Source organism: Petaurus breviceps, unplaced genomic scaffold (assembly GCF_028583685.1).
Source record: "Petaurus breviceps papuanus isolate PSGF00001 unplaced genomic scaffold, PetGlider_PUasm1.0 90792, whole genome shotgun sequence".
Taxonomy (NCBI): domain Eukaryota; kingdom Metazoa; phylum Chordata; class Mammalia; order Diprotodontia; family Petauridae; genus Petaurus; species Petaurus breviceps.
In genome coordinates, this window is record NW_027187347.1 from 18536917 (window position 1) to 18563270 (window position 26354).

Sequence of the window (26354 nt, forward strand, 5' to 3'; positions counted from 1 at the left end):
GGTGGTAAGTTTGTAAGTGAGGAAGTGGCAGTGGTTAGAGAATCAACAACAGATTGGGAGAGATGGCCTTAAAGGGAGGTGAATTGTAATGCTTAACAAAGTTGTGGTTTTTAAAAAATCTAATCATGTAGAAGAGAAGATATTTGATGGATATTCTAATAAAAATATCTGGGTAATATGCTAGGTAGGATCTAGTGCCCAGAAACAGTGACCCTCCAAGGCAACCACTTATGATCTATTTTGTATTATATTTATTTGAGTATATCTCACCTCCTTCCCCCTAACCCTATATTGTCAATTCTTTGAGGGAAGAATCTATGACTTTGTTTTATGTTGGGCAAGCCAGTTAATTTCTCTGGTCCTCAGTTTCCTCATCAGTAAAAATGAAAGGATTAGACTAAATGTCTAGCTCTATATCTATGGTCCTATAATTCTATGATATTTGCACCCCACTTCTTTGCATAGTAAGCACTTTGCCTTGCATAGTAAGCACTTCATAAATATTTATTGAGTGTATGTATGTAAGGATGTAAAATCAGAGTCTCATTTTGGTTTAATTCAACAAATACTTATCAAGTGCTTAATATGTGGAAAGTATGTGTGGAAAGGGCACTGGGTGAGATGCAAAGATAAAAAAAATTACCCAGTTCTGTATTCAAGAACTTTATAGATCAGCAGGAATTAAAGGCATGTACACCAAGGACTCTAACATCAGTTAAAGTGGGACCAGTGCATAGGAAAAATTCAGCAGGGAGGGAGGAATCACTTTTGGCCAAGGAGAATGGGGAACAACATCTCATGGAGGAGGTCATGGCACCCACAATGGTCCATGAAGAATAAGAAGGATTTCAATGGGTATCATTCTGGGCTATACCTGAGGGACTTAGAAGCCTCTCAGGGAGACCACTGAGGCATATGAAAGGAATGTTAACATTGGGTAGATAGGTATTAGGAAAATCCAGAGTCAATAACCATGAGTACTTCTTCCTGTGGTGCCCCAGTGTGTCCTTGGCTTGAGGTTAGGATTTGAAATGAAACCAGCCTTGGAAAAAGGTTTCTCTTTTTATTAAACTACAGCTCAAACAATATAAGAACAAAATGATTAGGAACTACAAACCCACACATAATAACTTATAAAGTCAGTTAATGGTTTAAAGAAAAATAAATAACAGTGGCATGATAGGCTACTCAGGAAAGCCGTCCTTAGACCATTGGTTCAGAGTATTAGTCTTCAAGGATTTTTAGGAAAAAAAAATGAGAGCCTAAGTATAAGATCCCAGGATCTGGAGTCAGGAGGGACTTATTTGCCCAACTGTTATTTTACAGATGAGGAACCTGAATCCAGGATTAGACAGGTAGTCGGTAGCAGAGCTGAGATCTGAAGCCCGTCCTCTGGCTCTAATAGAACCCTCTACTCTTCACACAATGCCACAATGCTCTTTATGTACCTCCTGCTAGTTGTCAAAAACCACATTTTCACACCGCACAAAGCCAAAATGGCAGGAAGACCTTTTTACATATACATATATATACACTCTGGTGCATACACATGCACACACATACATAGAAATATACACATTCAGTGACCAGCTAGGTCGCAGATAAGACCATTAGATCAGGGCAGCTAACAAGTATAGTCTCTCCCAGTGGCTCAGCTTCCCATAAGTAATGTGGTTAGACACACCCAGCTGCTGGCAAGGAATCAGAAGACAAAGATGTGGTACTGTGGATAGAGTGTTGGATTTAGTATTAGGGAGACCAGAGTTCAAATCCTGCCACAGACACTTAATAACTGTATGATCCTGGGCAAGCCACTCAACCAATTCAGGCTTCAGTTTCCCTAACCAGTAATGATATACATCCCACTTAGTAGTAATGATAGCTAGCATTTACATAGCACTTTAAGGTTTGCAATGAGTTTTTTTTTCATCTCATTTGAGCCTTATAACAACTCTGGGAGGTAGGTGTTATTATTATTCTAATTTTATAGATAGGGAAACTGAGGGCCAAGAGAGGCAAAGTGACTTGTCCATAGCTGAGGTAGAATTTGAACTCAGGTCTTCCTAAATCCAAATCAAACACTCTATCCAAAATGAGAACTATCTGTTCTATAAAATGAGGGGGTAGGACTAGATAAGTATGTAAGGCATCTTCTAGCTATAATTCCATGATCCTATTATCCTATGAAGAGGGTCTCCTACCCTCATCCCACCCCATAAGGGGATAATAACTATTCTTTGCTGCCCTGGTATATAGGAAGAGAAGAAAAAAATGTTCTACCATGGCTTTTCCCCCAAGCTACTCAAATTTTCTTTTCTTCTCACAGGTTCAAAGCTTCTTTTCCTTCCCCTTCCTCTTGCCATTGATGAGGAGATAAGCAAAGCTCTCTCTCATATTCCTCTCTTCTCCCCACTCCTCTCCCTTCTCTTCTCTTTCTTGTTTCCTTTTTCACAGGGTAGAAGGATCTATTCAGGAACTGGCCTGATACATAGATGGAGGAAAAAGTCCCTTAGGTGGTATAAAGCTACCCTGCGTAGAGATATCTTCTACACTATGCACAAAATACCCAGTTTACTCTTAAAGAGTTAAAATCCATGTCCACTATAAGCAATACCAACCAACATTGGGAAATCAGGGGTCCTAAGGAAACGAACATAGGGTGGAGATGGATAGAATCAGAAAAGTGTTGTCTAAGTTTATTTAGGATATGTTTCAGTGGAGGGTTGGGGAGAGCAGAAGACATTATGAAATTACTAAAATAATGAGGGAAAAAGTAATTACTGAAGTAAAGAGGGAAAGAGCTGGAAGGGTAGAAAGAAACCAAAGACATATTTTGTGTTATTCATAATTTCAAAAATCCAGAATTGGAAGCTATATGATCTAAGCCAGACTTGAACAGAAATATCTTCTATGACATACCAAACAAGTGGCAAAACAGCCTCCAGTGAAAGATGTTCAGGAATGGGGAAGAACCCGTCACCTCCCCAGGCAGCCCATTTCACTTGCAGACAGCCCTAATTTTCAGTAAATTTTTCCTTCCACTGAACCAAAGTCTGTCTCTTTTATCTTCCACTCATTGCCCCTAGGTCCTTCTTCTGGGGTCATTCAAATACTCCTTCAATTCAAATTATCTTCCTACACTAAGCTAAGGGCATAACCTTAAACCTAGTCAGAGAGTCAAGAATATGAGTGATGGACAGTATGGTCTTCAATAGCACCAAAATTATTTCTATTATCCCTGCACTGAAATCAATTCCCTTTTCAGAGATGGTAATGATTAGGCTAGAGGAGACTGCTTGAGCCTGTGCACTTACTCTGAAAATAGAGCCCATTCTGACCAAAGTACCAAATTCAGGTGTCACAGGGGCTGAACTGGCTCGACATATTTCATGCATCCATTTACCCATTCATTCAATAAGTATTCATCAAGCACCAAAACTCAGTGCAGTCGGTATAGTTTAAACACAAGACTTGGTACTCACATATGCCTTTTACCCAAGGATCTCAAAGTACCTTATAGAACCTCAGAGTCACAGAGTGGAAAGAGATCTCATGTACTTTGATGCATGTCTCCAAAGGAAGGCTTTTTTTTAACAGCATCTCCAACAAGTGGGGATTCAGCTTCTGTTTCCTAAGCTCTTAGAATGGGGAACTCTCTCCTCTGCCCCTTCCCCCAGGCTTCACATTCTACCCTAGTATAACTTTAGTTGTTAAGAAGTTTTTCTTCATAATGCTGAGCTAAAGTTTGCCTCTCAGCATCTTAATGGTTTTGCAGACATCCCATCAGGGACTGTCATTGAACCCCTATGAGGTAGTCACAAGGCAGGTAACAGCATTCTAATTTCTAAATGGAGAGACTGAATCACAAAGAGAAGAAATGACTTGACTAAGGTCACACAGTGAGTTGGTCATGAACAAAACAGTTGCTTAATAAATACTTGCTGAATGAACTTAGATCCATTCCTTTGGAGTCAAAAGCTTCTCCTGGAGACCTCTGAGGGCATTCTAAATAGACTGCCTCCACTGCTTTCTATACCAATGTAGGTTTCAAGTCCTCTCTGAAGTTCACAATGGGGTGGGACCTGGCATACAGTTTGGCCCAGTGGGCTGTGCCCTGTGACGGTTCAGGATCATTCTCAGAGGTGCTACTGTCACCAGAGTCGCTTGAAGTCTGGAAGCAGATGTCACAGTATGGCCGATGGCAGCGGCAGAATGGCTCATCAGAGCTACTGGACTCAGAATCTCCATAGTCACATAGGGAAGGCAGGGCTGGCCAGTCCATACGAATCCGCTGTGGTCTCTCTAGCCGGAGGAGACTTGGTGGGTTACTGGAAAGGAGAGGGGCAACTTGACTTTCTACATGCCCAGAGCAGGAAGACTGGTTTGGAAATCCATCTCTTACTCTTCCTCTGGTTCTGGATTCCTCAGACTGTCTCAGCCTGTTCTCAGACTGTGGACTCAAACTACCATGTGCTGGACTGAGCAGGGAAGGTTTCCATGAAGGGAACTTTTGTCCTTCAGGAACCCCAGCCTGGAGCTCCTGGTTGAATCTGTTCTCCCTCTGAACCTTTAGCCCAGTCTGTGTCCTAGAAACTGTCTTGTTCATTAGGCACCATGTTTGTGAAGGCACAGACCCTGGGAAATGCATGGAGGCTCTCTGGGATGCCCGTCTTCTTCTTATCATATATGGGCTAAAGCCCATGTCATTAGAGGGAGACCTCTTTTGGGGACTGTGGGCAGCACTGTCCTCTTGGTGCACCCTGGGGCTGAGGCACTGGGGACCACTGGGAGAACAAGACGGGTAAGTTACTTTGCCCAGGCTCAGTTCTTGTAAGACCTCTTGAAGCATCTCACTACTCACATAGTTAATCTTCGGCTGCTCTTGGGGTGTTTCTGAATTTCTGAGCTGCTTCTGTCTCTGAGGAATGCTGGTTTGGGGATCTGGTATAAGATTCTGGCTTGGGGATATCAGCCCCTGGTCTCCTGCTTTTGGACTGTCACTCTGGGAAGCCTGCTGCTTCTGGGTATTTTCTAAGTGTAAATGGCTAGATGTGTCTTCTGAATCAGAAATCTGCTCCTGGTGTTGTGGGGAAGAGTTTTGGTCCTTGACATGATCCTTAAGGCTCTGTAAACTAGTAAAGAGGGCTGGACTACATTGTGTGTCTGGGAAGGCAGGGCAGGGCTCCCCACCACAATCTGGGGGACTGTTGAAGAGTCCTTCAGCTGCCACAGCCCCATGGACAGAGGCTTCGCTGGGGCGAGCCCTGCCCTGAGCAAGGTCCAGAGAGGCAGCCGGGCTAGGGTGATCACTGCTGCACTCGCCTGACATCAGTCTCATTAGCTTCTCCTTTGCATTGTTCACTTGCTCCTGTAGGCTTTCAATCACGGCATTTTTCTGTAAAAATCAAAGTCAAATCATCAATGAGGGAGGGAAGAAAAAGGGGAGAGAGAGAGGGAGAGAGAGAGAGAGAGAGAGAGAGAGAGAGAGAGAGAGAGAGAGAGACTGAACATTGTCACACCGCTTTTAATTTGAGTATTAATACTTTATCTTTCTTACAATTTGAGTGTTTGATGGTCTACATTCTTAAGTCTAGAGGCGGAAGAGTTCTTGGAGGAGATTAGGTGACTTGCCCAAAATTACACAGGTAGTAAACATCAGATGTTTACTGACTCCAGAGTGGACTTCTTTTTTAACTGAGCACCAAATTCCACCAGATCAGGCCATATTTTTTTTATCTTTCTAAGTAATCTATAGAAAAATCTCTGGGAGCTCCAAAAAAATCAGTCACCACAAAATAGTTCATAGGCTATTTTTATCTAGCTATAGACTTTTCTCATTCTGGCAAAATCAGCCCACTTTGATGGGTCTCATTTAGGACCTTCCATTTCTTTTTTAAATTAATTTTTTTCCAATGAAAAAAAATCTATTTTCTTTCCCTCCTATCACTCCACCCCTCCATAAGTGGAAAAAGAAAAAAAAAGAAAATTCTTTTAATATACATGGTCATGTAAAACAAATTCCTCCACTGACCGTGTTAAAAATACATGCCACATTCTGCATCCTGTGGCCAGCAGGGGTCAGGAGGTGGGTAGCATGCTTCAGTATTGGTACTCTTCAATCACTGATGGAATCACCTCTCTATACCTTTTCCCCATCTTCAGAATACATTCCTTTCTCCCTTCTACTTCTTAGAGTCTCTTCAAGGTTCAAAAGCCACATCCTACAATAAGCCTTTCTTGATTCCCTTAGTTTTAAGTCTCTTTCCCCATGAAATCACTTTGTATGTATTTATCTTAGTATATGTTATTTCCCCTCTCCTCTCAGAATAAAGGAAAAGGAGGGAAATGACTCACACAAACAAGTTCATCCTGTGAATTAGTGGCCTAGAATAAAATCTACTTGAGGACTGGGACTGTTTCATTTTTGCCTTTGTATTTCCAGTAACTACACGCATAGCACCTATAACACAGTAAACACTTAATAATTACTTATTGAACTGAATTCTAAAAAGGTTATGTGAATTTATTATTTCATCTACTAAAATAATTACACTTAACAACCCTATTCTTATTACTTTTGAGGTTTAAATATCTTAAATTAAAACTCTCTTTATAAAGGTTTTAGGTTACAGGAAGAATCTTTTTATAAAATTACTTTAAAATCTGATCTCTAAGTTTTTTAAATGACTTTTTAATTCTTAATTTATTTACATATAAATATATTTATTATTATAATAAATATATATAATTTATATATGTATTTATTTATATATATACAATTTAATTTTTAAAAAATTTTTAATGACTGTCTGAAAGTAATATGACTCTTTTTCTATGCCAGGTAGGAATCAATTTCTTATTTCCCTTCTCTGAGCCTCAGTTTCTTCCCCTATAAAATGCGTTTTCATAATGACTAGATGCTCCTAGTAGATGAGAAAATCTAGTTCGTAATCCTATGACCACTAAGTTGTTTTTTAGCTAGCATTCTTTGGATCTTCTGGGTTACTTCTACTCTCAAGTCCAGGCTTATTCCAATGTATTAAGCCCTAAATGGGGATGGGCAGAACCTAGGGATTGGTCATGTCCTGTGTAGCATCATCAACAGGGCTTAGTTATTGAGGAGCAGAGGTAGAGGCCTGTTGTCACTGCTTCCTTCTCCCTCCCAAAAAGGCTGGCGTATCCCTCCTATTACCAGGCAATTTCTGGAATGCCTGCTGGGGCAGGCTGGGTGAGTCACACTTTCTCAGAATAAAGGATCTGAGGAACAACTTCATGGAAATAAGTGAAGGGAGGAGCAAAGGGTCTGTCCCATTGAACAGCCCAGAAATGCAAGGGAGATAATACATGTGGAAAGAAGGAAACCTGAGCTAGGGATGGTGCTTTCATAACCTCTGATCCAAGTAGATATACCAAGCAAGGGGAGGGAGCACGTGCTCTCAGTGGGATAGGCTGAACCTAGCTAGATCCCTGTGATGTCATCAGAAAAGGTTCTCATTTGGCCTTTGCCACTAATTCACGGTATGACATTGTTTGGGCAAGTTGTCTCCCCTCTTTAAAAAAAAAAAAGTTAAAAATTAACAAATTTGTTTCATCCCCACCCCCACCCCATTCCATTGAAAAGAAAAATAAAAGCAAATTCTTCATACTGTCACAAATATGCATAGTCAAAACACACAGCTCTAGTCCTCAGTTTCCTCAGCTGTAAAAGAAGAGAATGGAAAGTCTTATGGTTTATCACTGATGAAAGCATTTAGATTTTCTTTCACAGTGACCTTGTAAATGAAGAGCCTGACTGGGTTGGGAACATCAACCACCAACCACAGACCCTCTTGGGGAGGGTTACTGTGCAGTAATTGCTAGACTTTACATGGTTAAGGTTTACAAAGTGACCTGTTTGTAATCTGACCAGATTCTCATGAGAATCTGTAAAGTCAGTATCATTATTGATAATAACATTGAAGTTGAGCAATGTCAAATATCCTTCCCAGGGTCATATAGCTAGCAAATGTCCAAGGCACGCATTGATCTCTAGTGTTCAAGACTGGTGCTATCTGCCTTCTATGACCTAGCTGCCATTTGACCAGGGGAGTATGCCTGGGGAGGGTTATTTGAGCTTTTATTTGTTTTTATTTTTTGCCCAGTCATATTTATTGAAGCAACACCAAAGTTATGAGGTCCATATTTTCTGAGAAAAATAGCTTATCCTCAGATGTTCCCATTTTTAAAAGTTTATAATACTACATAAGGTGTTGACATGTTTGCAATTATTTACTAAGACATAGCATAGATTTTTGCCACTCAACAGGAGGATGCTCCTGAAAGATTCAGTAGTTGAAGCAGGTGAGTAACATTTCTTTTTCTGTTTTTAAAAAATTTAATCATATTTTATTCTTTTTATCCTCCAGTTACATGTCATTTTTAGCATTCGTTTTTACAAGATTTTGAGTTCTGAATTTTTCTCCCACCTTCACCAGGAGGGCTATTTAGTTGGAAGTTGCATGAGAATGCTACCTTAGCTTGGGTAAAATCAAGAGGCACCACATAAGAATAGAAACGTGGGCCACTCAAGTGCCATTGGCAATTATGCTGCATCTTATCGCATTATACAGAACAGTTGCCTCCTCTGCTAGATTATAAATTTCTCAAAGGCAAGGACTATTTCACTTTTGTTTTGTATCTCCCAGTAACTAGCATATAAGAGATGCTTCATAATTGATTCTTAAGATACCGTAAGTAGTATAGTGAGTAAATATAGCAATGGCCTTGAAGTCAGGAGGACCTGAGTTCAAATTAAGCGTCAGACAGTTACTAACTGTGTGACCCTGGGTGAATCACTTAACCTGATTACCTCCAGAAAGAAAGAAAGCTTTAAAAATTTATTTTATTATATGTATATATATATATATATATATATATATATAGACACACACACAGACACAGACATAGACATGGACATGGACACGGACACGGACATAGACATAGACATACACACACACACACACACACACACACAGAGTAATAGTTCCTGAACAGATTTTACAGATCAGTAGGGAGAAGAAGACTGACCTTTCCTATTCCCGAGGGCACTACTGTGATAATGAACCTTTGGACTTTGGGTCTGGCAATGACAGGGATTTATATTCATATATGACACAATACTAGTGCCATGTGTCAAGGATCCCAGAGGTCATCCAACTCTGGCCACTGGGCTTATTTTTGTGTAAGGCCAGGGCTAAGAATTGTTTTTTTTTTTTTTTTACATTTTAAAGTAAAATTTTATTATTTTAAAACACACAAACTACTCTTACAATGGGCCATACAAAAATAGGGATTTAGCACCTAGCTACAGTTTGTTAACCCCTTTCCTAGAAGAAGAACTGAAACTCTGGGGAAAGATACAGATGTTCAAATCCTGCTTCTTCCTCTTATCACCTTTGTGACCCTGGTCAAGTCACTCACCTTTTCTGGATCTGTTTTTTTCCTCATTTATAAAAGGAGGAGGTTGGGTTAGATGATCTCTATGGTCCTTCATAACTTAAAATCTAGGCTTTTGTAAGTGGCTTGAATATCAAAGGGATAAACCAGGGGTGTGGAACTTTTGTCCTGGAGGTCACACTTGAGAACCTAGAAGGCCACGTGTGACTTCAAGGCTGTAAGTTCCCCACTCCTGGGATAAGCCATCTGTAAAGCTTGCCTTTGGCCCATCCCGTTTGCATGAATTAAGGCATCAGTGACTAGTTAGAACAGCCAAACAATAGCCAACTTTGGCTGGAGTGCTGGAGTGGGGAGGTGGCAGGGTGGTGGGGAGACTCGTGTTTCACCAGAAGCACCTCTGGCTGAGCTCCTCATTGTAAGAGGCTACTCTAATCCAGCTGAAGAGACTCTTGAATCCTTTCTTCCTTCCACTTCTTTCTTCCACTCCCTAGACAGTGCTTTTCATTTATAAGCATGAAGGCAGGTTTTTTTCTCCTTCTTCCAAGTCAGGGCTATTGGGGATCTGGATTTGTTCAGTTTCCTTATTAAAAGGAGATAATACAATGAAAGCCCAGGTCACAGATGAGCTGGTGGTGTACCAGACAGAAGAAGCCCCTACCTACTAAAGGCCCACATTTCCTCCTTTCACCCCAGGCAATAAAATCTGGGGTGTTGTCAGGTGAGTGAAGATGAGTCAGGCTTAGCTAAGAGCGGTGTGGGTGAGTAATAGGATGCATTTAACTCAAGGCAACTGTTCTGTACAGTACCAGTCTTTCTTCTCAGCTGGTCTTTAAGGAAGGGAGGCAGTGAAAGGCAACCCCACCCTCTTTACCAAAGCCCTCCTTTTCTTGAGTGAAAAGCAGACACTAAAGACAGGCAGCATGGCCTAATGGATAGGGCACTAGCCTTGGCCAAGTTCAAATTCTACCTCAGATATTTATTAGCTACGGTAAGACCTGGTCAAGTCATTGAACCTTTCTCAGCCTCAGTTTCCTCATCTGTAATACAGGGATAACAGCATCTAACTTTCAAAGCTATTGTGAGGCTCAAATTAGATAACATTTGTAAAGCCTTTTGCAAACCTTAAAGCTCTATACACGCTGGCTTGTTCAATCATTTCAGTCATATATGACTCTTCATGACCCCATCTGGGGTTTTCTTGGCAAAAGACACTAGAGCAGTTTGTCATTTCCTTCTCCAACTCATTTGACAGATGAGGAAACTGGGGCAAACAGGGTGAAGTGATCTGCCCAGAGTCACACAGCTAGGAAATTTCTGAGGTCAGGTTTGAACTTGGGAAGATGAGTCTTCCTGACTCTAAGTCCAGCACTCTATCCACCATGCCACATAGCTGCTCTCATACATGCTAGCTACTCCTACTTAATCTCCCCATGCCTTAATGTCCTTTTCTATAAAATCAGGGAATTGGATTCAATGGTGCCTAAGGTCCCTATGACCTCTGCAAATTTAATAATCCAGCCTTCAAGAGGAAATTTCAACTATACAATGTCAGTCAGTAAGACAGTCTGGGGCTGACAATCAGCTTGCAGGGCTAGTGAATAGCTGGGTGGTTGGTTCCTTTAAAAATTCTTCCCTTATGCCCCCCACCCCCCAGACCACTTGGAATACTGGACAATAGTATAAACATGGGTCAGGGTAAAGATGATCTTCCCTTAACCCAAGCAGCCCAAGGTGATTGATGGCTGATTTAATAATGTCAAACTAAACAATACATCTCTGTCACTAAGTAAAGAAAGTGGGGCTGTGATATCACCATGACTATATACTAATTAAAGGAACAAGGACAGGCACTGCCGTTTTGAGACCAAAATCTGACCTACTTTAGGCAGCTGTCTTTGGCTGAGCCTTATTCATCTCTGCTTTCTGCACATCCCTATAATTGGAAGGAAAATCTCCACAGGCCTGTCTCATAATGTAAAGTCAACCAGGAAAAAGAGGAAATCCCCTTCTGTTTAGGCAGGGCCAGGAAAAAAAAAAAAAGGAATGAATGAGCTTCCTCTACTGGTTACAGCAAAAGTTAACCTGCTCTGGGAGCATTCTCACCATCAGGAAGTATACAAACCCAGGGAGCCAAACCAGGAACACCTGACTTCTGCCCTGTGCTGGGGGAATTGAGCCAAGGTCAACTAGGAAAGCAAGGAGTGAGAAGATGCAACTTTCAACTTGAGGGTAGAGTCCTTGAAAGAGGGTGAAGGCAGTCAGTCCAATGCAACAGTAACAGCACAATTCATACAAAAGGCAACGCAGCTAGGTGGCACCATAGTGCACAGAGCTTGGGGCCTGGACCACTCATTTTCTCCAGTTCAAATCTGACCTGAGACACTTACTAGCTGTGTGACCCTAGGCAAGTCACTTCACCCTGTTTGCCTCAGTTTCCTCATCTGCAAAAGAACTGGAGAAGGAAATGGCAAACCTCTCTAGTATCTTTGTCAAAAAGAATAACCAAACCCAAATGGGGTCATGAAGAGCAGGACACAACTGAAATGAGTGAATAACAACAAAAACAATGAAAGATAGTGTGATGTAGTGGATAGAGCACTTAACTTAGAGTCAGAAAGACATAGATTCAAATCCCACCTCAGGTACGTCCTAGCTGTGTGACCCTGGATAAGTCACCTAACCTCATGGTGTCTGACTTTCCTTATCTTTAAATTGCAGGGATTAGAGTTGGATCCTCTGAGGTCCCTTCCTGTCCTAAACCTACAATCCTACATGGTACTTTAAAATTGCCAAAATGTTGCCTCACCTGTGTCTCCCAACATGCCCAATAGGTTGGTACTGAAGCTATTTATTATTTCTAATTTATAGATTAAGAAACTAGGACTCAAAGAATTTACGTGACCTTTCTCAGATCACCCAGCTGCATTGGAGAACACTGAGGCCTGCAAAGCATTCAAGATCAACCTTGCCCTAGATTACATATGAGTCAGGGAACAGACAGGCTGATGTGAATATGTACTGAGGGGAGAGAGAGGGAAGGGCAAATATTTTTACCCAATGGGTTTACAAGTGGGAATGCTGGGATTTGTTATAAGCCTAAGAATCAGCCTGGGACTAGAGACTACCCCCTGGCAATGACTGCTGATTTCCCTAAATTGAGCCCATAGCGTGTCTCCCAGGGCTCTGGCAAATCCCCAACGCCACAGGCTGTGGTCGGGAGGCACACCCTGCAGAGGCCAGGCAAACCTCACTGCAGACAAAAGGCTTACACTGCATCCTCCTTTGTACCTCCTCTGTGGTTCCCCTCCCCCTACCTAAACTAATGACATCTCTTTGGGCAGAAAAGATTCATTCACCTTGTGAGAAAGATGATACACCACAGCTCAAACACACACACACACACACACACACACGGATGTCACAAATTACCACAGAGGTTAAAGACTAGGTCTCTTCAGCTGCCTGTGACATTTGCTGACTGAGAATGAAAAACAGCTAGCTATTTTCCCTCTTTTATGTGCTTACATTTCTTCTTCTCCTTCTTCTTCTTTTTTTTAAGATTCCGTTTGAAGCCTCCTCACTTAGTATCAAAGACCATCTTTCTGTCTTTGCCAGGCTGAAAGACATCTGGCTTTGAAATAAAGGCCTGAATGCTGAAGAGCTGGGAAAGAACAGCTCTTTCTGACAGAAATGGTGCTGATTTGAGCCTAAGAAGACATGAGAGGAGAGGGGAAGGGCAAATACGCAGCATTTCTTTGCCTTCTCTCTTTTTTTAGGTTTGAAATCTATATTTTCTGAGTAATCATCATGCCAAGCTCTCAGAAAAGGAAAATTGATGCCCACTCTTGTCCTAACATGAAAACAAAGGACTGTGTTCGGTTCTTTTTCTATTTATAGCTGCTGTCTGGACCAGACTGGCATTAAGAGTGACATCAGAAAAACTTAGATGACATCCAAAGTCCCTTCCAGATCTAAATCTATGACCCTATGATATCAGAGCAGCAAGTTGGCCTAATGGATACTTCCTGGAGTCAGGAAGATTCATCTTCCTGAGTCCAAATCTGGCCTCAGACACTTCTTAGCTGTGTGACTCTGGCCAAGTCACCTGACCCTGTCTGCCTCAGTTTCCTCATCTGTCAAATGGACTTTGCCAAAAACACTCATGAAGAGTTAACCATGGCTGAAAGTACTCAACAGCAACAACATGATATTAGTGTAATAAAACTCCTCTCTGTACTTCCCTCCTCCCAGGAAGTATACTCAATCTCCATTCCTGGAGACCACATGGAAACTTGGGAGGGGCCAGCTTATGCATAATTATCCCTGAGGGGTTTACTGTGGGAGATGAGAGAATTCCCTAATTGGCTGCTGAGTTGAAACCCAGAACCTTTCAAATTCACAAGGCTCAGTTTGTAGACTTGCCCATTTTGGGAGAGTCATTTGCCTAAGATCAGGAAAGAGCAAATACAGGAGGGGCAAAGGCATCCTTTGGACAGCATGCCTTCCTGAGTCCCTGCTCATTGTAGGGAATGGTGCTGGGGTCCTCATGAGATGAGGCAAGGAAGAACTAAGTTTCATGCCACCTGGAGAGTAAAAGCTGAGAACACAGTCAGAAAGGAAAAAAGGCAGAGGGACAGGATAGTCTGTTTAGTATGTCTATGGAGTAGTCAGCTCCTCTGACTCAGCAGTCAGTTACAGAATTCTTTGTCTTCTCCCATTGCAAGCCCCTCAATAAGGAGTCACCAACAGGTGGAAGTTGCTTCTCCTTACCCCAAAAGCTGCCATGTGGACACCACGCAGGAAATGTGGGCATTCTTAACAGGGGAGAGGGAGAGAGGAGGAAAGAAGGGCCCCACTCTGTTATGATCGTATTATTCTATGACTTTGAACATTGAACAAAAATACCTAATTAATTGCATTGCTATTGGAGAAGCCAAAGCATCCTACTACAAATAGCACACACTTGTTCATGTACTCTTCTGGTAATACAAAACATTGCAATGAAAAAATAATAACTTTTAAAATTAATTTAAAAATTTTAAATTAAAACAACCACCACCTTGTGTTTAATTCAGCTAGTGTAAAAAGTCACAGTGAGGGGCGGCCAGGTAGCACAGCGAGTAAGAGCACCGGCTCCAGTGTTGGAATGACCTGGAGATCGAATCCCGGGCTCGGACACTTAGCACCTACCCAGAAGCACCTGGCCGTGTAACCTTGAGCAAGTTACTTAACCCCAATTGCTTAGGGGTGGCCAGGTGGCTCAGCGAGTAAGAACACCAGCTCCAGTGTCGGGATGAACTGGATCAAATCTGGGCTCAGATACTTAGCACCAGGAATAACTGGCCGTGTAACCTTGAGCAAGTTACTTAACCCCGATTGCTTTAAAAAAAAAAAGTCACAGTGAGTTCCCTTCCACCAGCCCCTACTCCTTTCTAATGTACCTGATGCTGACCTCACTATGTTATGTAATGCTGACACAGCCTGGGAAAAGTAACACTTGGACTCTTAAACAGATATCCAGGCTTGACTGGAGCATTGCCAATGTCTGGCCAAAGGGGAAAAGATGCTAGTGGGTTGCTTGGCCTCCTCCCTCATTTTGATCTAACATGACAGCAGAAGACCCTGTTCAGTTTTCCCTTCCCTCCTTGGATCCTAGGATCCAAGGCTAGCTAGCGTTATGAATATCAGTGAGGCACCAACCAAGGAACGAAAGGTTAATGTTGTCATTACTCTTGATGAAGCCAGTGATTTAAAAAACCCAACAATGAAAAACAACCCACATCTTTTTGAATCACTGTATTTCTGGTGTTGATTTCTTGTGAAAATCAAGGAAAAAGTGAGGAAAAATTAAGAAAAGGGAGACAGAGCACAGAAAGGTAGCCACTGACGCATCAGGAGAGAGAAGTGTTTAGGGTTGCCTTGTGTTCTGATCCAACTGCCCAGCGGCTGTAGCCTACCTCAGTCAGGAGTTTTTTCATGGAGTTCTTCTCCCCTATTAGATGGTAGATCTGCTCCTCACTATATGGGGTATGGAAGCTTTTGCTGGGGCTGCTGAAATATTTTGCCATATGGTCAACTGTTTGGTTTTCTTCATCAAATGGTTTCCACTGCTTCAGCTGTTGGGTAAAAAAAAAACCACAGACTATTTATTAAACTACACACTCAGAAAGTAGTGCATGCGTGTGTGTACATAGACACATTCTCTCTTATACAAACACAAATGCAATCATAGAAACAAAGCACATGGGCTCCCAGAAAACCATTCTAGTTTGGAGGCATGTGGTGTGTCAGCATCCATTCAAAACCATTGCTCACAAGCCCACACCATTCTGTTTATTTTTACTAGGGCAATCAGAGGACATATTAGTTTAGAGCAAATGCCAATATGTCTTTTCCTACTGGCAACTAAAATCACTATAACTAGGTATAAGTCCAAAAGTATTTTCTTTCCTTCACAATTAACTGGAAAACTGATACTTGAGAATATCTAGTATTTTTTTTTAATATGGAATACTTCACAGATTTTCATGTCATTGTTGTGAACTCTATTGGAGTTCTGTACTCTACTGGAAATATAAAATATGATAATAAAATTATTTGTGAAGGGGCCATGCAAGCCTCTATATCATTCCAATTTTAGTGTACGTTCTGCCAAAGTGAGGACATATTTTTTTTTAAAGCAATAGGGGTTAAGTAACTTGCTCAAGGTTACACGACCAGTTATTTCTGGGTGTTGTGCTGAGTATCTGAGCCCGGATTTGATCCCCAGGTCATCCCGACACTGGAGCTGGTGCTCTTACTCGCTGAGCCACCTGGCTGCCCCTCTTTTTTTTTTTTAAAGTCCAGGAACAGGTGTGCCTACACTAGTCCTAATGCAGTCACTCATCACGGTATGAAAATGACCAGGGGTTCTTGAAGAGCAGAGTATAAACTCTAGCAGTTCCTACGAAGCTGGAAGAGTTTCAGGTAAGAGTCTGGCAGCGGGATGTATGTCTGCTATCCCAGGACTAGGTCAGCTAAATTTGGAGAGGCTCATTACTAAAAATGGCTGGTTACTAGGTGACAGCAACTCACAACTCCTGTCTACTAAGGCATGAAGGGGTTGCAATCTGGGTCAGTGGATGGATTATGCATACTAATGATATTATAAATCCCTTGAATTATTAAAGGAAGGATATATGTGAAAAACATCTGTTTCTCAACAAAATGACAGAAAAAACCAGTCATTAGGGAAAGAAGGCAAAGGACAAAAACCTTATCTTATGATGTTGGGTGAGTCATCTATCACCCCTGGAGCTCAAATCCTTCATTTGTAAAATGAGGGGGGTGGAGTAGAGGGGCACTAAGGTTTTTTTTTTCCTCCAAACTGATGATCCCTCCCATTAGTCACCCACCAAATCAGAATTGGTGCATTTTATACCATTTACAATGCATTGAGTCATTCCAGAATTGAATGTGTATTCTGAATATCAGAATATTTTCACTGTGAAGTGATTCCTATTTGTGTGTCGTTTTTATTTATTTCACATTTTACTAAGCAACAACTTAGTGCTTAGTCCTTCTGAAAACATATTTTGCCTAATGAATTTAGGCAGGGCTCAGGGAATATATTTTTGCCTTTCTTTGTATTTCCAGTAAATTTTCTGGCACATAGTAGGTGCTTAATAAATCCTTGTTGACTGACTGACAGAGAAATCAACAAACATCTGTCTTCATGTTGGTCGACTACACAGGGAAAATATCCCCAGAGAAGCAAATCTGGAGGAATAATCTAAAAAAATGGAGCTCTAATTAGTGTAATTCATCAACAAATCAGCAAGCATTTACTGAGCAATTTTAAATGCCTAACATTGTGCTAAATGCTGGGATATAAAGTAAAAAATTAATCAGGTCCTATCTTTAAGGAGCTAATGTTCTATAAATGGAAGGAACAGGCACACATATAAGTGGGTAAATATATATATGGTAAATACAGAACATTTCTTGTGGGGGACACTAGCAGCTGGGAGGCATAAGAAAAGGTCTCACATAGGAGGTGGCCCTTTGAATTGAGCTTTGTTGGGAGGTAGGAATTATAAAAGGCAGAGGTGGGGGTGGTATTGCAGAGGGGCATCTGCAGAAAGTGGCAAACCTAGACTGGTATTTGAGGGGCACTGTTGCCACCTGGTGGATGCCCACTGAAGGAAATGTCAAGTGAGTCCATGGGCACTGAGGAGCCACTGTTGACCTACCCATGACCCTTGTCCCTGAATGTTCCTAGAACTTACTTGGAAGACTGAGGTACCTGGGGTACATAGGAATGATATGATAAGAGAGGTTAAGAGCTCTAACCTCATCTGTGTCATGGACCCCTTGGATACTCTGGTGAAACCCCTTCTCAGAACATGTTTTTAGATATTGAATAAAATCTATAGCCAGATTTACTGAAATACACTTATTAAAATCTTTTTAAAAAGTTTACAGATACCAGATGAAGAACTCCTACTCTGGATGCCTGAAGGCAGCCTCATTTGGCCTGCTCTTGCCTCCAAAATTGCCCTGAGATGACATGCATATCAGGTGGTATGTCACACTGGTACATCAGTTCCAGTTACTGAAATGGGGACCTTGGAGGGCTCACCGAAACACTCATGAGTAACGATTACCTTGGTGATTGACAATAGTTATCTTTACACTCCTTAAAAACTTGCTAGCAACAATTCAGTTATAAAATACATGTTTTTTTTCTTTGCCATGCATACCTCTTCAACAGCATCCATCAACTGGTTTCATCGGGCCCTTCAGGTCTTATTAATGGTCCTCTGGATCAGTCCCCCAAACTCATGGTCCTTTACTAACAGATTCTTCCAATATTACTCTACCATACCTACCTTCTGTTATAAGATCATAGCTTGAGAGCTAGCAGAGACCCTAGAGGCCATTTGGTCCAACCTCCTTATTTTGCAAATGAGCAAACTGAAAAACAGGGAGGTTAGGTGGTTTGCCCAGTGTCACATGGGAGACAAGCAGTAGAGGCAGGGCCTGAACACAGGTCCTTGGAAGCCAGAACCAGTATTCTTCCCACTGTACCACACAATTCCATGTAGGATAACAAAAAAATGAATAATTTCTTTGATCCCATAGTCTTCCTTTCTATAAAATTGTATTTTTTTGCCTTTTGGATGGGGGAAGGCAGGGCAATTGGAGTTAAGTGACTTGTCCAAGGTCACACGGTTAGTAAGTGTTAAATGGTAAGTTTCTGAGGTTGGATTTGAACTTGGGTCCTCCTGACTCCAGGGCCAGTGCTCTATTCACTGTGCCACCTAGCTACCCCTATGAAAGTTTACCGAAGTTTTCTCATTTGCCTGGAACAATTATTTCAAAGCCAACACTAGGTGACATCTACCTGCTTCTCAGTAGCCATATTTCATTATCTACAGGATAGATAGAGAAGGATCTATGCAATCAAAAGTACCATTTAGGGGCCACACATAAGCAAAAGAAAAATTATGTACAATTTTAGTTTTTTTGAGAAAAATATGGAGTGTATAATTCACAGCCTTAAAATATTGAAGAGAAGCATAAAACTTTATAAAAGAAATACAACAAATACTAAAATGTACACTATAGTTAATACATGGTTAGTTATAGGATAGAGAAAGAGAAATAGAGGGAGATATGGGAAAAACTCAAGAGAATGGTGGAAAAGAGAGAGAGAGATGGAAGAGAAGGTAAAAGACAGAAGAAGAAAAGCCAAGATCTCTAATTTTCTCACTCCTCACTCCCAACAAGAGCCCCTATTCTTCTCTACCTCAAGAAATCAAGGCCTGTTGACTACATATTTAATATAAAATTGTAAATTAGCCTATGACTCACATTTTCTTCTATATTTTACGTGAGTGTGTCTCTACATCTGAATATACCTCCATGCTATATTTCAGATAACATGCAGTGTGATTTAGTGGAATAAACACAGACCTCTTTCAATAGGAATGCAAGCTTCTTGAGGACAGCAACGATGTTAATTTTTTGTCATTGTTTCCCTATCACCTTGCACAATGCCTGGCATATAAATGTTTGATTGGCTTATGAATGAAAAGACCTTAGTTCTAGTTCTGATTATGATGTTACCAGGTTTGATGATATTACTTGTGTGGCCTGAGGAAAGTCATTTAACCTCTTTGGGCCTCAGTTTCCTGATATGGAAAATGGAAATACCGTCAGCCTTGCCCACTTCACAGGGTCACTGTGATGATCAAACAAAATAATATGTACAGAAGGGTGTTTGTAGCTGAAAAGTATTACAAAACGTGGTTTTATTACTATAATCTAGAGCAAAGATTCTTAACCTAAGATCTGAGAACTTTTAAAAAAATATGTATTTTCAATATTTCAGTATGATTGGTTTACTTTGTAATCCCATATATTTCATTCTATGCATTTAGTAATATTATTCAGATGGTGGGGAAGACAGGAGCATCCATAGGCTGCCAGAATTCCAAAGGGTTCTATTACACACACACACACACACACACAGAGTTGAGAACTCCTAGCACAGATTGATCTCTAGAGAAAAAAATCCAGTAATTTTTCTATTCATTTACTTCATCTGTGCTAACATAATCTCAGGAAAAAGAAGGAAGAAGGATGGAGAATGGGGAGGGAGATAAATGATTGGTTGGGAAGAACACCACTATAGATAGAATAGTGAGTGTGTAAGGCAGGGGTAAGGAACTGCCTGAAGACTTTTGGGCCAGAGGTAGTCCCTGGCTAATTCCATCTGTAGACCTAATTGGAAAATGGTGCTACTCTTAGATGTAAGCCCGGGCAGCTGTAAGCCCTTAAGGGAGAGGCCTTTTGACATAGTGGATGCCACAATGGATTTGGAGTTATGGTAGACTGCAGTTCAAATCCTACCTCAGAAATTTACTAGCTTTGCATCCCTAACTAGGTTAATCACACTCCCTTTCAGATTAGGTTTCTATAAATTGGAGATCATAATAGGTCCTATGTCCCAGGGTTGTTGTGAGGAACAAATAAGAGAAAATTTGTAAAGCACTTTGCAAATTTTAAAGTGTTATGCAAATTCTAGCTTTCGTTATAATTATGATTATGATTATTACAAAGAAAAGGCAATCACAGCTTTTGCCCAACACCTATTGTTTAAACAGCTCCAGCAATCAATTCCACTTTTTTTTCAATTTCTTAATTTTTTTTTTCAGTTTTCAACATTCACTTCCATAAGTTTTAAATTTTCTCCTCCTCCCTCTCCCCTCCCTCCTGAAGGCAGCATGCAATCCGATATGGACTCTACAATCAATTCTACTTCTCAGTTCTAATTTGGGAATAGGGCAGCTAGATGGTCCAGTGGATAGATGATGGGATTGAAGTCAGGAAGAATTGAGTTCAAATCTGACCTGAGACACTTACTAGCTCTGTGATCCTAGGCAAGTCACTTAACCCTGTTTGCCTCAGTTTCCTCATCTGCTAAAAAAAATGATCTAGAGAAAGAAATGGTCAGCTGGTCTAGCATCTTTGCCAAGAAAACCCCCAAGTAGGGTCACAAAGAGTTAGATACAGATGAAAATGACTGAATAACAAGTTGGGTATGTTGCAGAAGGATGCTACCCATAACCAAATATCAAAAACAGAAGCTTCTGGGAACTGTTCCTCCTATTACAGAGCTGCTATCAGGGAGCAGAGAAAGAGAGTCAGGCAAGACCTCTGTGTAAAGCAGTATTCCTCTGGGATGTTTAGGTACCAGGAGGACCTACCTTGTGCGTCTGTGTTGGCATCACCTGTGTTATGTATGGCCCTGAAGAATATCTTTACTGCAGGCTGCTAGAACTCTTAAGGAGTAGCACAAAGCAAGAGATGGGTTGTGATTTTGCCAGGTCACAAGTTCATCAACAACTGAATCCTTGACAACACCTTCTGAACCATTCTTTATTCTTTTAGTTCCACCTATGCCCCAGATCATGGGACAATGATGCAGTAATTATACATATATCAAAAGCAGTTACAGGATTAACTATAAAAGAATTAACTGTGTAAAAGGAGTCTCATCTTTAGATTTCCAAAGCAAGTTTCTCAAATCTTGCCTTAGATATTTATCAGTTGTGGTACCCTCGACAGGTCACTTTACCTCTCTGGGCCTCAGTTTCCTCATCTATAAAATGAAGGGTGTACTGGAGCCGGCTCAAATTGACTCATGAGAATTTATGGTTAGATTTTCAGAGTGAATTTATACCTCAGAAATTGACAAAAGCATCAGATCAAGGCTTAATTTATTATTTTGCTAATTGACTTAAGAAGGTGATGGAGAAAATGTTAATAATTCAGATTAAACTTGAAAGTGTATGTTTTTTTTTGAGAGCTGGTTGTTGAATATTTACTAGTACACTGCTGGACTCAATGACCTTTTAAGATCCCTGCCAGTTTGAAATCTATGACTGTATGACTTAAATCTAGGCAAGGGGGAGGGGGACTTCATTTTCTAATTCTTAGTTATTAATGTCTTCAAAAGGGGGCAGGGATGACCAGAGTGTCCAGATATATCCTGTTTTGGGCTCCCAGTAGCAGAGTGAACCCAGCTGATGAAGACTAAGAAACTGAAAGAGGTTTTCCCTTTAAAATCTCTAGACCCTCTATTTGACATATATCAAAGTAGAAACAAATGTTCCTATTATTCTGCCTTAGCCAGGGTCTTCTTAATAAACACCTCAATTCTTAGCTAATACCTAGTTACTATTAATTACTTAATCACTGAAAGACAGATTTCATTGAGTTAGAGCTAAAAGAAACTTTGAAGATTTAATTTTATGAACATTTAATCCTGGAGCTCTCAGTCTTTTGGGGTCTCCACAACCCTTGGCTTTCAATAAACCTTCTGGTACCTCCTATTCAATATGAAAAGCAACAAATGATAGGACTTACTATACATATATATAAGAAATAAAATTAAGATATTCATTAATTTCAGTAGGACAAGATAGTTATTTGCCAAATGTTCTATATCCCTTCTTATGCCTTTGGGGGATACATATATCCAGGAGTTGTGAACTTTTGGGTGTGAGCATTTACACCTTGAAAATCAGCAAACTACAAATTGAGATCTAGTTTATTATTTTGTTGATTTAAGAAAGTGAAGGAGAAATTAGTAATCATGTAAATTAAACTTAAAAGTGTATCATGCATACATTTTTTTTTTTCAGAGAACGAATTGTTAAATATTTACCAACACATTCCCTGTGTATATCCAAGGTTGGGAGCTCTTGTTCTAATTTAAATCCCTCACTTTAGGATGAAAAGCCTAAGGTCTCAGGAGTTAAAATGCTTTGCTCAAGGTCAGAGGCTGCTCTCCATGTCTAGCATGTACCCCCTTTTCACTTCTGCATCCTAAGATTTTTCTCTTCCGACAGAGAAGAGTTGGCTGCCCCTCCTACATATGGCCCCTCGCAATTTCCTCCAGTTGTTAGCAGCTCTCTACTTCTGGAATTATATTGTTTTTATTTATTTGTGTGTGCATTGGATATTTCTCTCCTCCCTTTCCCCCTGCCCCAATCCCTAGCACAACATATGCTCATTGAGGGCAAGGGCAACCCGTTTTAATTTCTGTCTTTGGGTTTTGCCTCTCTGTATTCCTAGTGTGATGACCAAGAATGTGGTTACTTGCATATAGTTCAGGAAATGAATTTTTCTTGAACTGTTGAGTTCAATTCAATTGTCACACAGGTAGATAAGAGATCTGAATATGATAGGTTCTCTGACTTCACAGTCAGTGCTCTTTCCCCTTGACTATGCCTACCAAAATGTCATCTGAAGGCAAAAATGGGAGAGTAAGAACTTAAGTGAACTTAGCATTCTTTGTTTTTACTGAATATACTTAGTCCAATAGGAAGAATCTTTGAAAACCAGAACTTTAGTTATTACAGCCCTCTTCTCCAGAAAGCAAGCTTAGAATGATAAGAAATAAAGCTAGCTAGGAGAAACCAGACAGTTTTTAGTTACTCACATCTTTGCTTCATTTCTCTTTATTTAAGTATAAATACCATATCCCCAACTCAGGGCAGCTGGTTGATGCAGTGGATAGAGTGCCAGGCCTTGAGTCAGGAAGCCTGGGTTCCTGGGCTCAAATCTGGCCTCAAACACTTACTAGTTGTGTACTCATGGGCATCACTTAACCCTGTTTGCCTCAGTTTCCTCATCTATAAAAAGATCTGGAGAAGGAAATGACAAATCACTATAGTATCTTTGCCAAGAAAACTCCAAATGGGGTCAGGAAGAGTTAGACATGACTTAAATGAACTGGCAGTATGTGTGCATTGGGCAAAGGAGTTCTCAAGACAAAGGAAAGGAGTACTGATAAGGAAGACAGGGAGGATACCGCCAGAATCATAGAGATGCAGATATGTCTTGTACAACAGTCAGACAATATCACTGGGGCTTTGGAAATAACTGCACCATGTCGAAGCTGACTGTGTGACCATGGTCACTTTTGCCAGGGCACTGAGGTACCATAATAAAGGGATCAGGAAATTGATACCTCCTGGATTGAGCCACCCAAGAATCTGGTAGAGAGAACATATGGCAAGAGTAAGTTGTATGAAGGCAGGAGAGAGGCTGCCTAAGGCTTGGAGGAAAAATGCAACCATGGTACCCAAGACGTTTGGTTCTGGGCCTTTCTCTCCTCATATTGTCACTAGGAAGGTGGTTACTCACAGGTATCACACTAGGGTAATGGCCATGCAGTTCCAAAGCCTGTACATAGCCTGTGCCAGAAGCTCACCAGAAGTGAATATCAATGGAGGTGTGGTAGGACCCATAATAACTTTTTTTGAATTGCATTGACTGAGTGCATTTCCCATCTCTAGAAAAGGGTGCCCAGGGGTGAGTATCAGTCTTATAAGAGGTGCCAAAGATGAAGCTCTTTTACGCTGTCATCCTTAGTGTATGGATAGTAAATAGGATGCCAATTCAAGTCCCTCCTAGGACACCTGGACAAGTCACTTAACCTCTGAGTGTCCCAGGCAACTCTTCAAGACTATAGAGTTGTGGACAGGCTGCTGATCTTCTCTTATAAAGAAAGCTCCATATTCTGATGAAATCAAAGGTCCAGAGAAGGGGAAAAATCCACAGCCATGACTGAACAGCATAGAAATGGATATTTGAATCCTGGTATATTTACTTTAGAGTTCTTTGATCCCCTCTCCTTTGACTTTCTCTCTGTTTTCTACAGAAGGGACCTTAGAGATTATATGATCTGACCTCTTCATTATACAGGTGAGGGAACTGAGGTCTTCAGGGGTAATATATATGGAAAAGTAAGGATTAGAATCCAGATCCTCTGACCCTAAATTCAGCACATGTCCTTGTGAACATGCCAATAATGATAATAATAACTGACATTTATGTTGCTCTGTCACATGCTACACTCTTTTAAAAGTATGATCACATTTGATTCATACAACAACTTTGTGGTACTATTATCATCCCATTTAGAAATAAAGAAACTGAAGCAAACAGAGGTTAAGTGACTTGCCCAGGGTCACAAGGCTAGGAAGTATCTGAGGCTGGATATGAACTTAGGTCTTCCTGACCCCAGGCCTAGAGCTCTGTAATGGGAATGTAAATTTTTAAGATCTTCCTTGTCCCTAGGCTAAAGTGCACCTGGAGCTTGGGGTGGGAGGCTTGTTTTTCAGCAGATACTTCTTGATTGGCCAGTGAGTCAATAAGGTTGTTACATTCTCTGAGCCAGGAGAAGGCTATGTGTAGCTTTGTTTTGGGGCTCACTTTGAGAAGTGTTCTGTGATTTGATGAAACTCTGGGAGCCGTTGTTGAGAGTCCCCCGGCTTTGAAACCCAGATGTTGTTTGGTATGGATGTAATGGTTGGACAGTTTGGAAATCTGTCTACTTGATCTGTTTTTGTCTTGATAATTCTGTCTGTATACTTTGAAGTTCCGGGTGCTGACCTTTTCCCCCTGAACTAGGTAAGTGATACATATTTGACTGATTAAAGTAAGCTTGTTAACCCATTTTGAGTTGCTTTCCTTTAACAAAGCAGATCTAAGAACCTATGTTGGCAGCAACCCTGCGGACGCTTGGGGTGCTTGCTGCTACAAGCTTACCTGTGAATCCTCAGTTAATATGTGGTCCTCTAAGGTCAATAGACCAATAGTGAGCCAGCTAGATCACTGAATACCAGCCACCCTTCTTTGGGGGGTGGGGATGGTCTAAACTTCTGATTTCACTGATATGGGGATGCCTAATGAGTACACTCCCTCCAGAAAAACAAACTGACAATTCTTCCACAACTTACAATCTTAGAGAAGTTCTTGGGGGAGCTGAGAAGTGAATGATCTGCCCAGGGTCACGAAACCAGGACATGTCAGAGATGGGATTAGAATTCAGGTCTTCGAAAATAGCCAGACCTGGAAGACCTCCACCAGCAATTGAGCACAACCACCATTAGTTCTTGCTAATTCATCACCCTCCTGCATACTCACTTGTGGGATGAAGATGAAGCAGTTGATTGTCGTTGTACAAACAAAGATGCCTCCAGCTGTGAGTCCAAAGACGAGGTTGGGCCAGTCGTGGAAGAATCTAGAGACCAAGAAAAGGAGCCCAGCAACAAGCACAGTCAGATTGGCTCCAACCATGATCGTCAAAGACTGATTCACTGGCGGAGAGCTCACATGGTCTGTCAGCCCAGCCAGATAGGCGCCATAGAGCAGGACTATAACCTGGGGTCAAAAAGGAGAAATAAGAAATATCCTTTAGGTGGGGAATCTGAAAACATTTCTAAGGAAGAGAAAGTAACAGAACCAGACCTTTCACTTCTTCATTTACTGCCTGTGGATACTGGAAAGGTTCTATGTTACAGTTAGTCTTATTCGAATGCAAACACTCAGACGGATAAGGAGAATAGTCACTAGCCTTA

General features: G+C 41.0%; 1 protein-coding gene across 1 annotated transcript in view; it reads right to left on the minus strand.

Moving 5' to 3' along the window:
* Positions 1 to 1056: 1056 nt before the first annotated feature.
* GPR156 (G protein-coupled receptor 156) overlaps positions 1057 to 26354 on the minus strand; it is a 133831-nt gene continuing 108533 nt past the window's right edge. The window contains exons 8-10 of the mRNA XM_069069991.1: positions 25921 to 26157; positions 15393 to 15551; positions 1057 to 5395 (exon numbers count right to left, since the gene is read on the minus strand). Coding sequence (XP_068926092.1) covers positions 4031 to 5395; positions 15393 to 15551; positions 25921 to 26157 — 1761 coding nt within the window. The 3' untranslated portion in view covers positions 1057 to 4030. The remainder of the gene's footprint in view (positions 5396 to 15392; positions 15552 to 25920; positions 26158 to 26354) is intronic.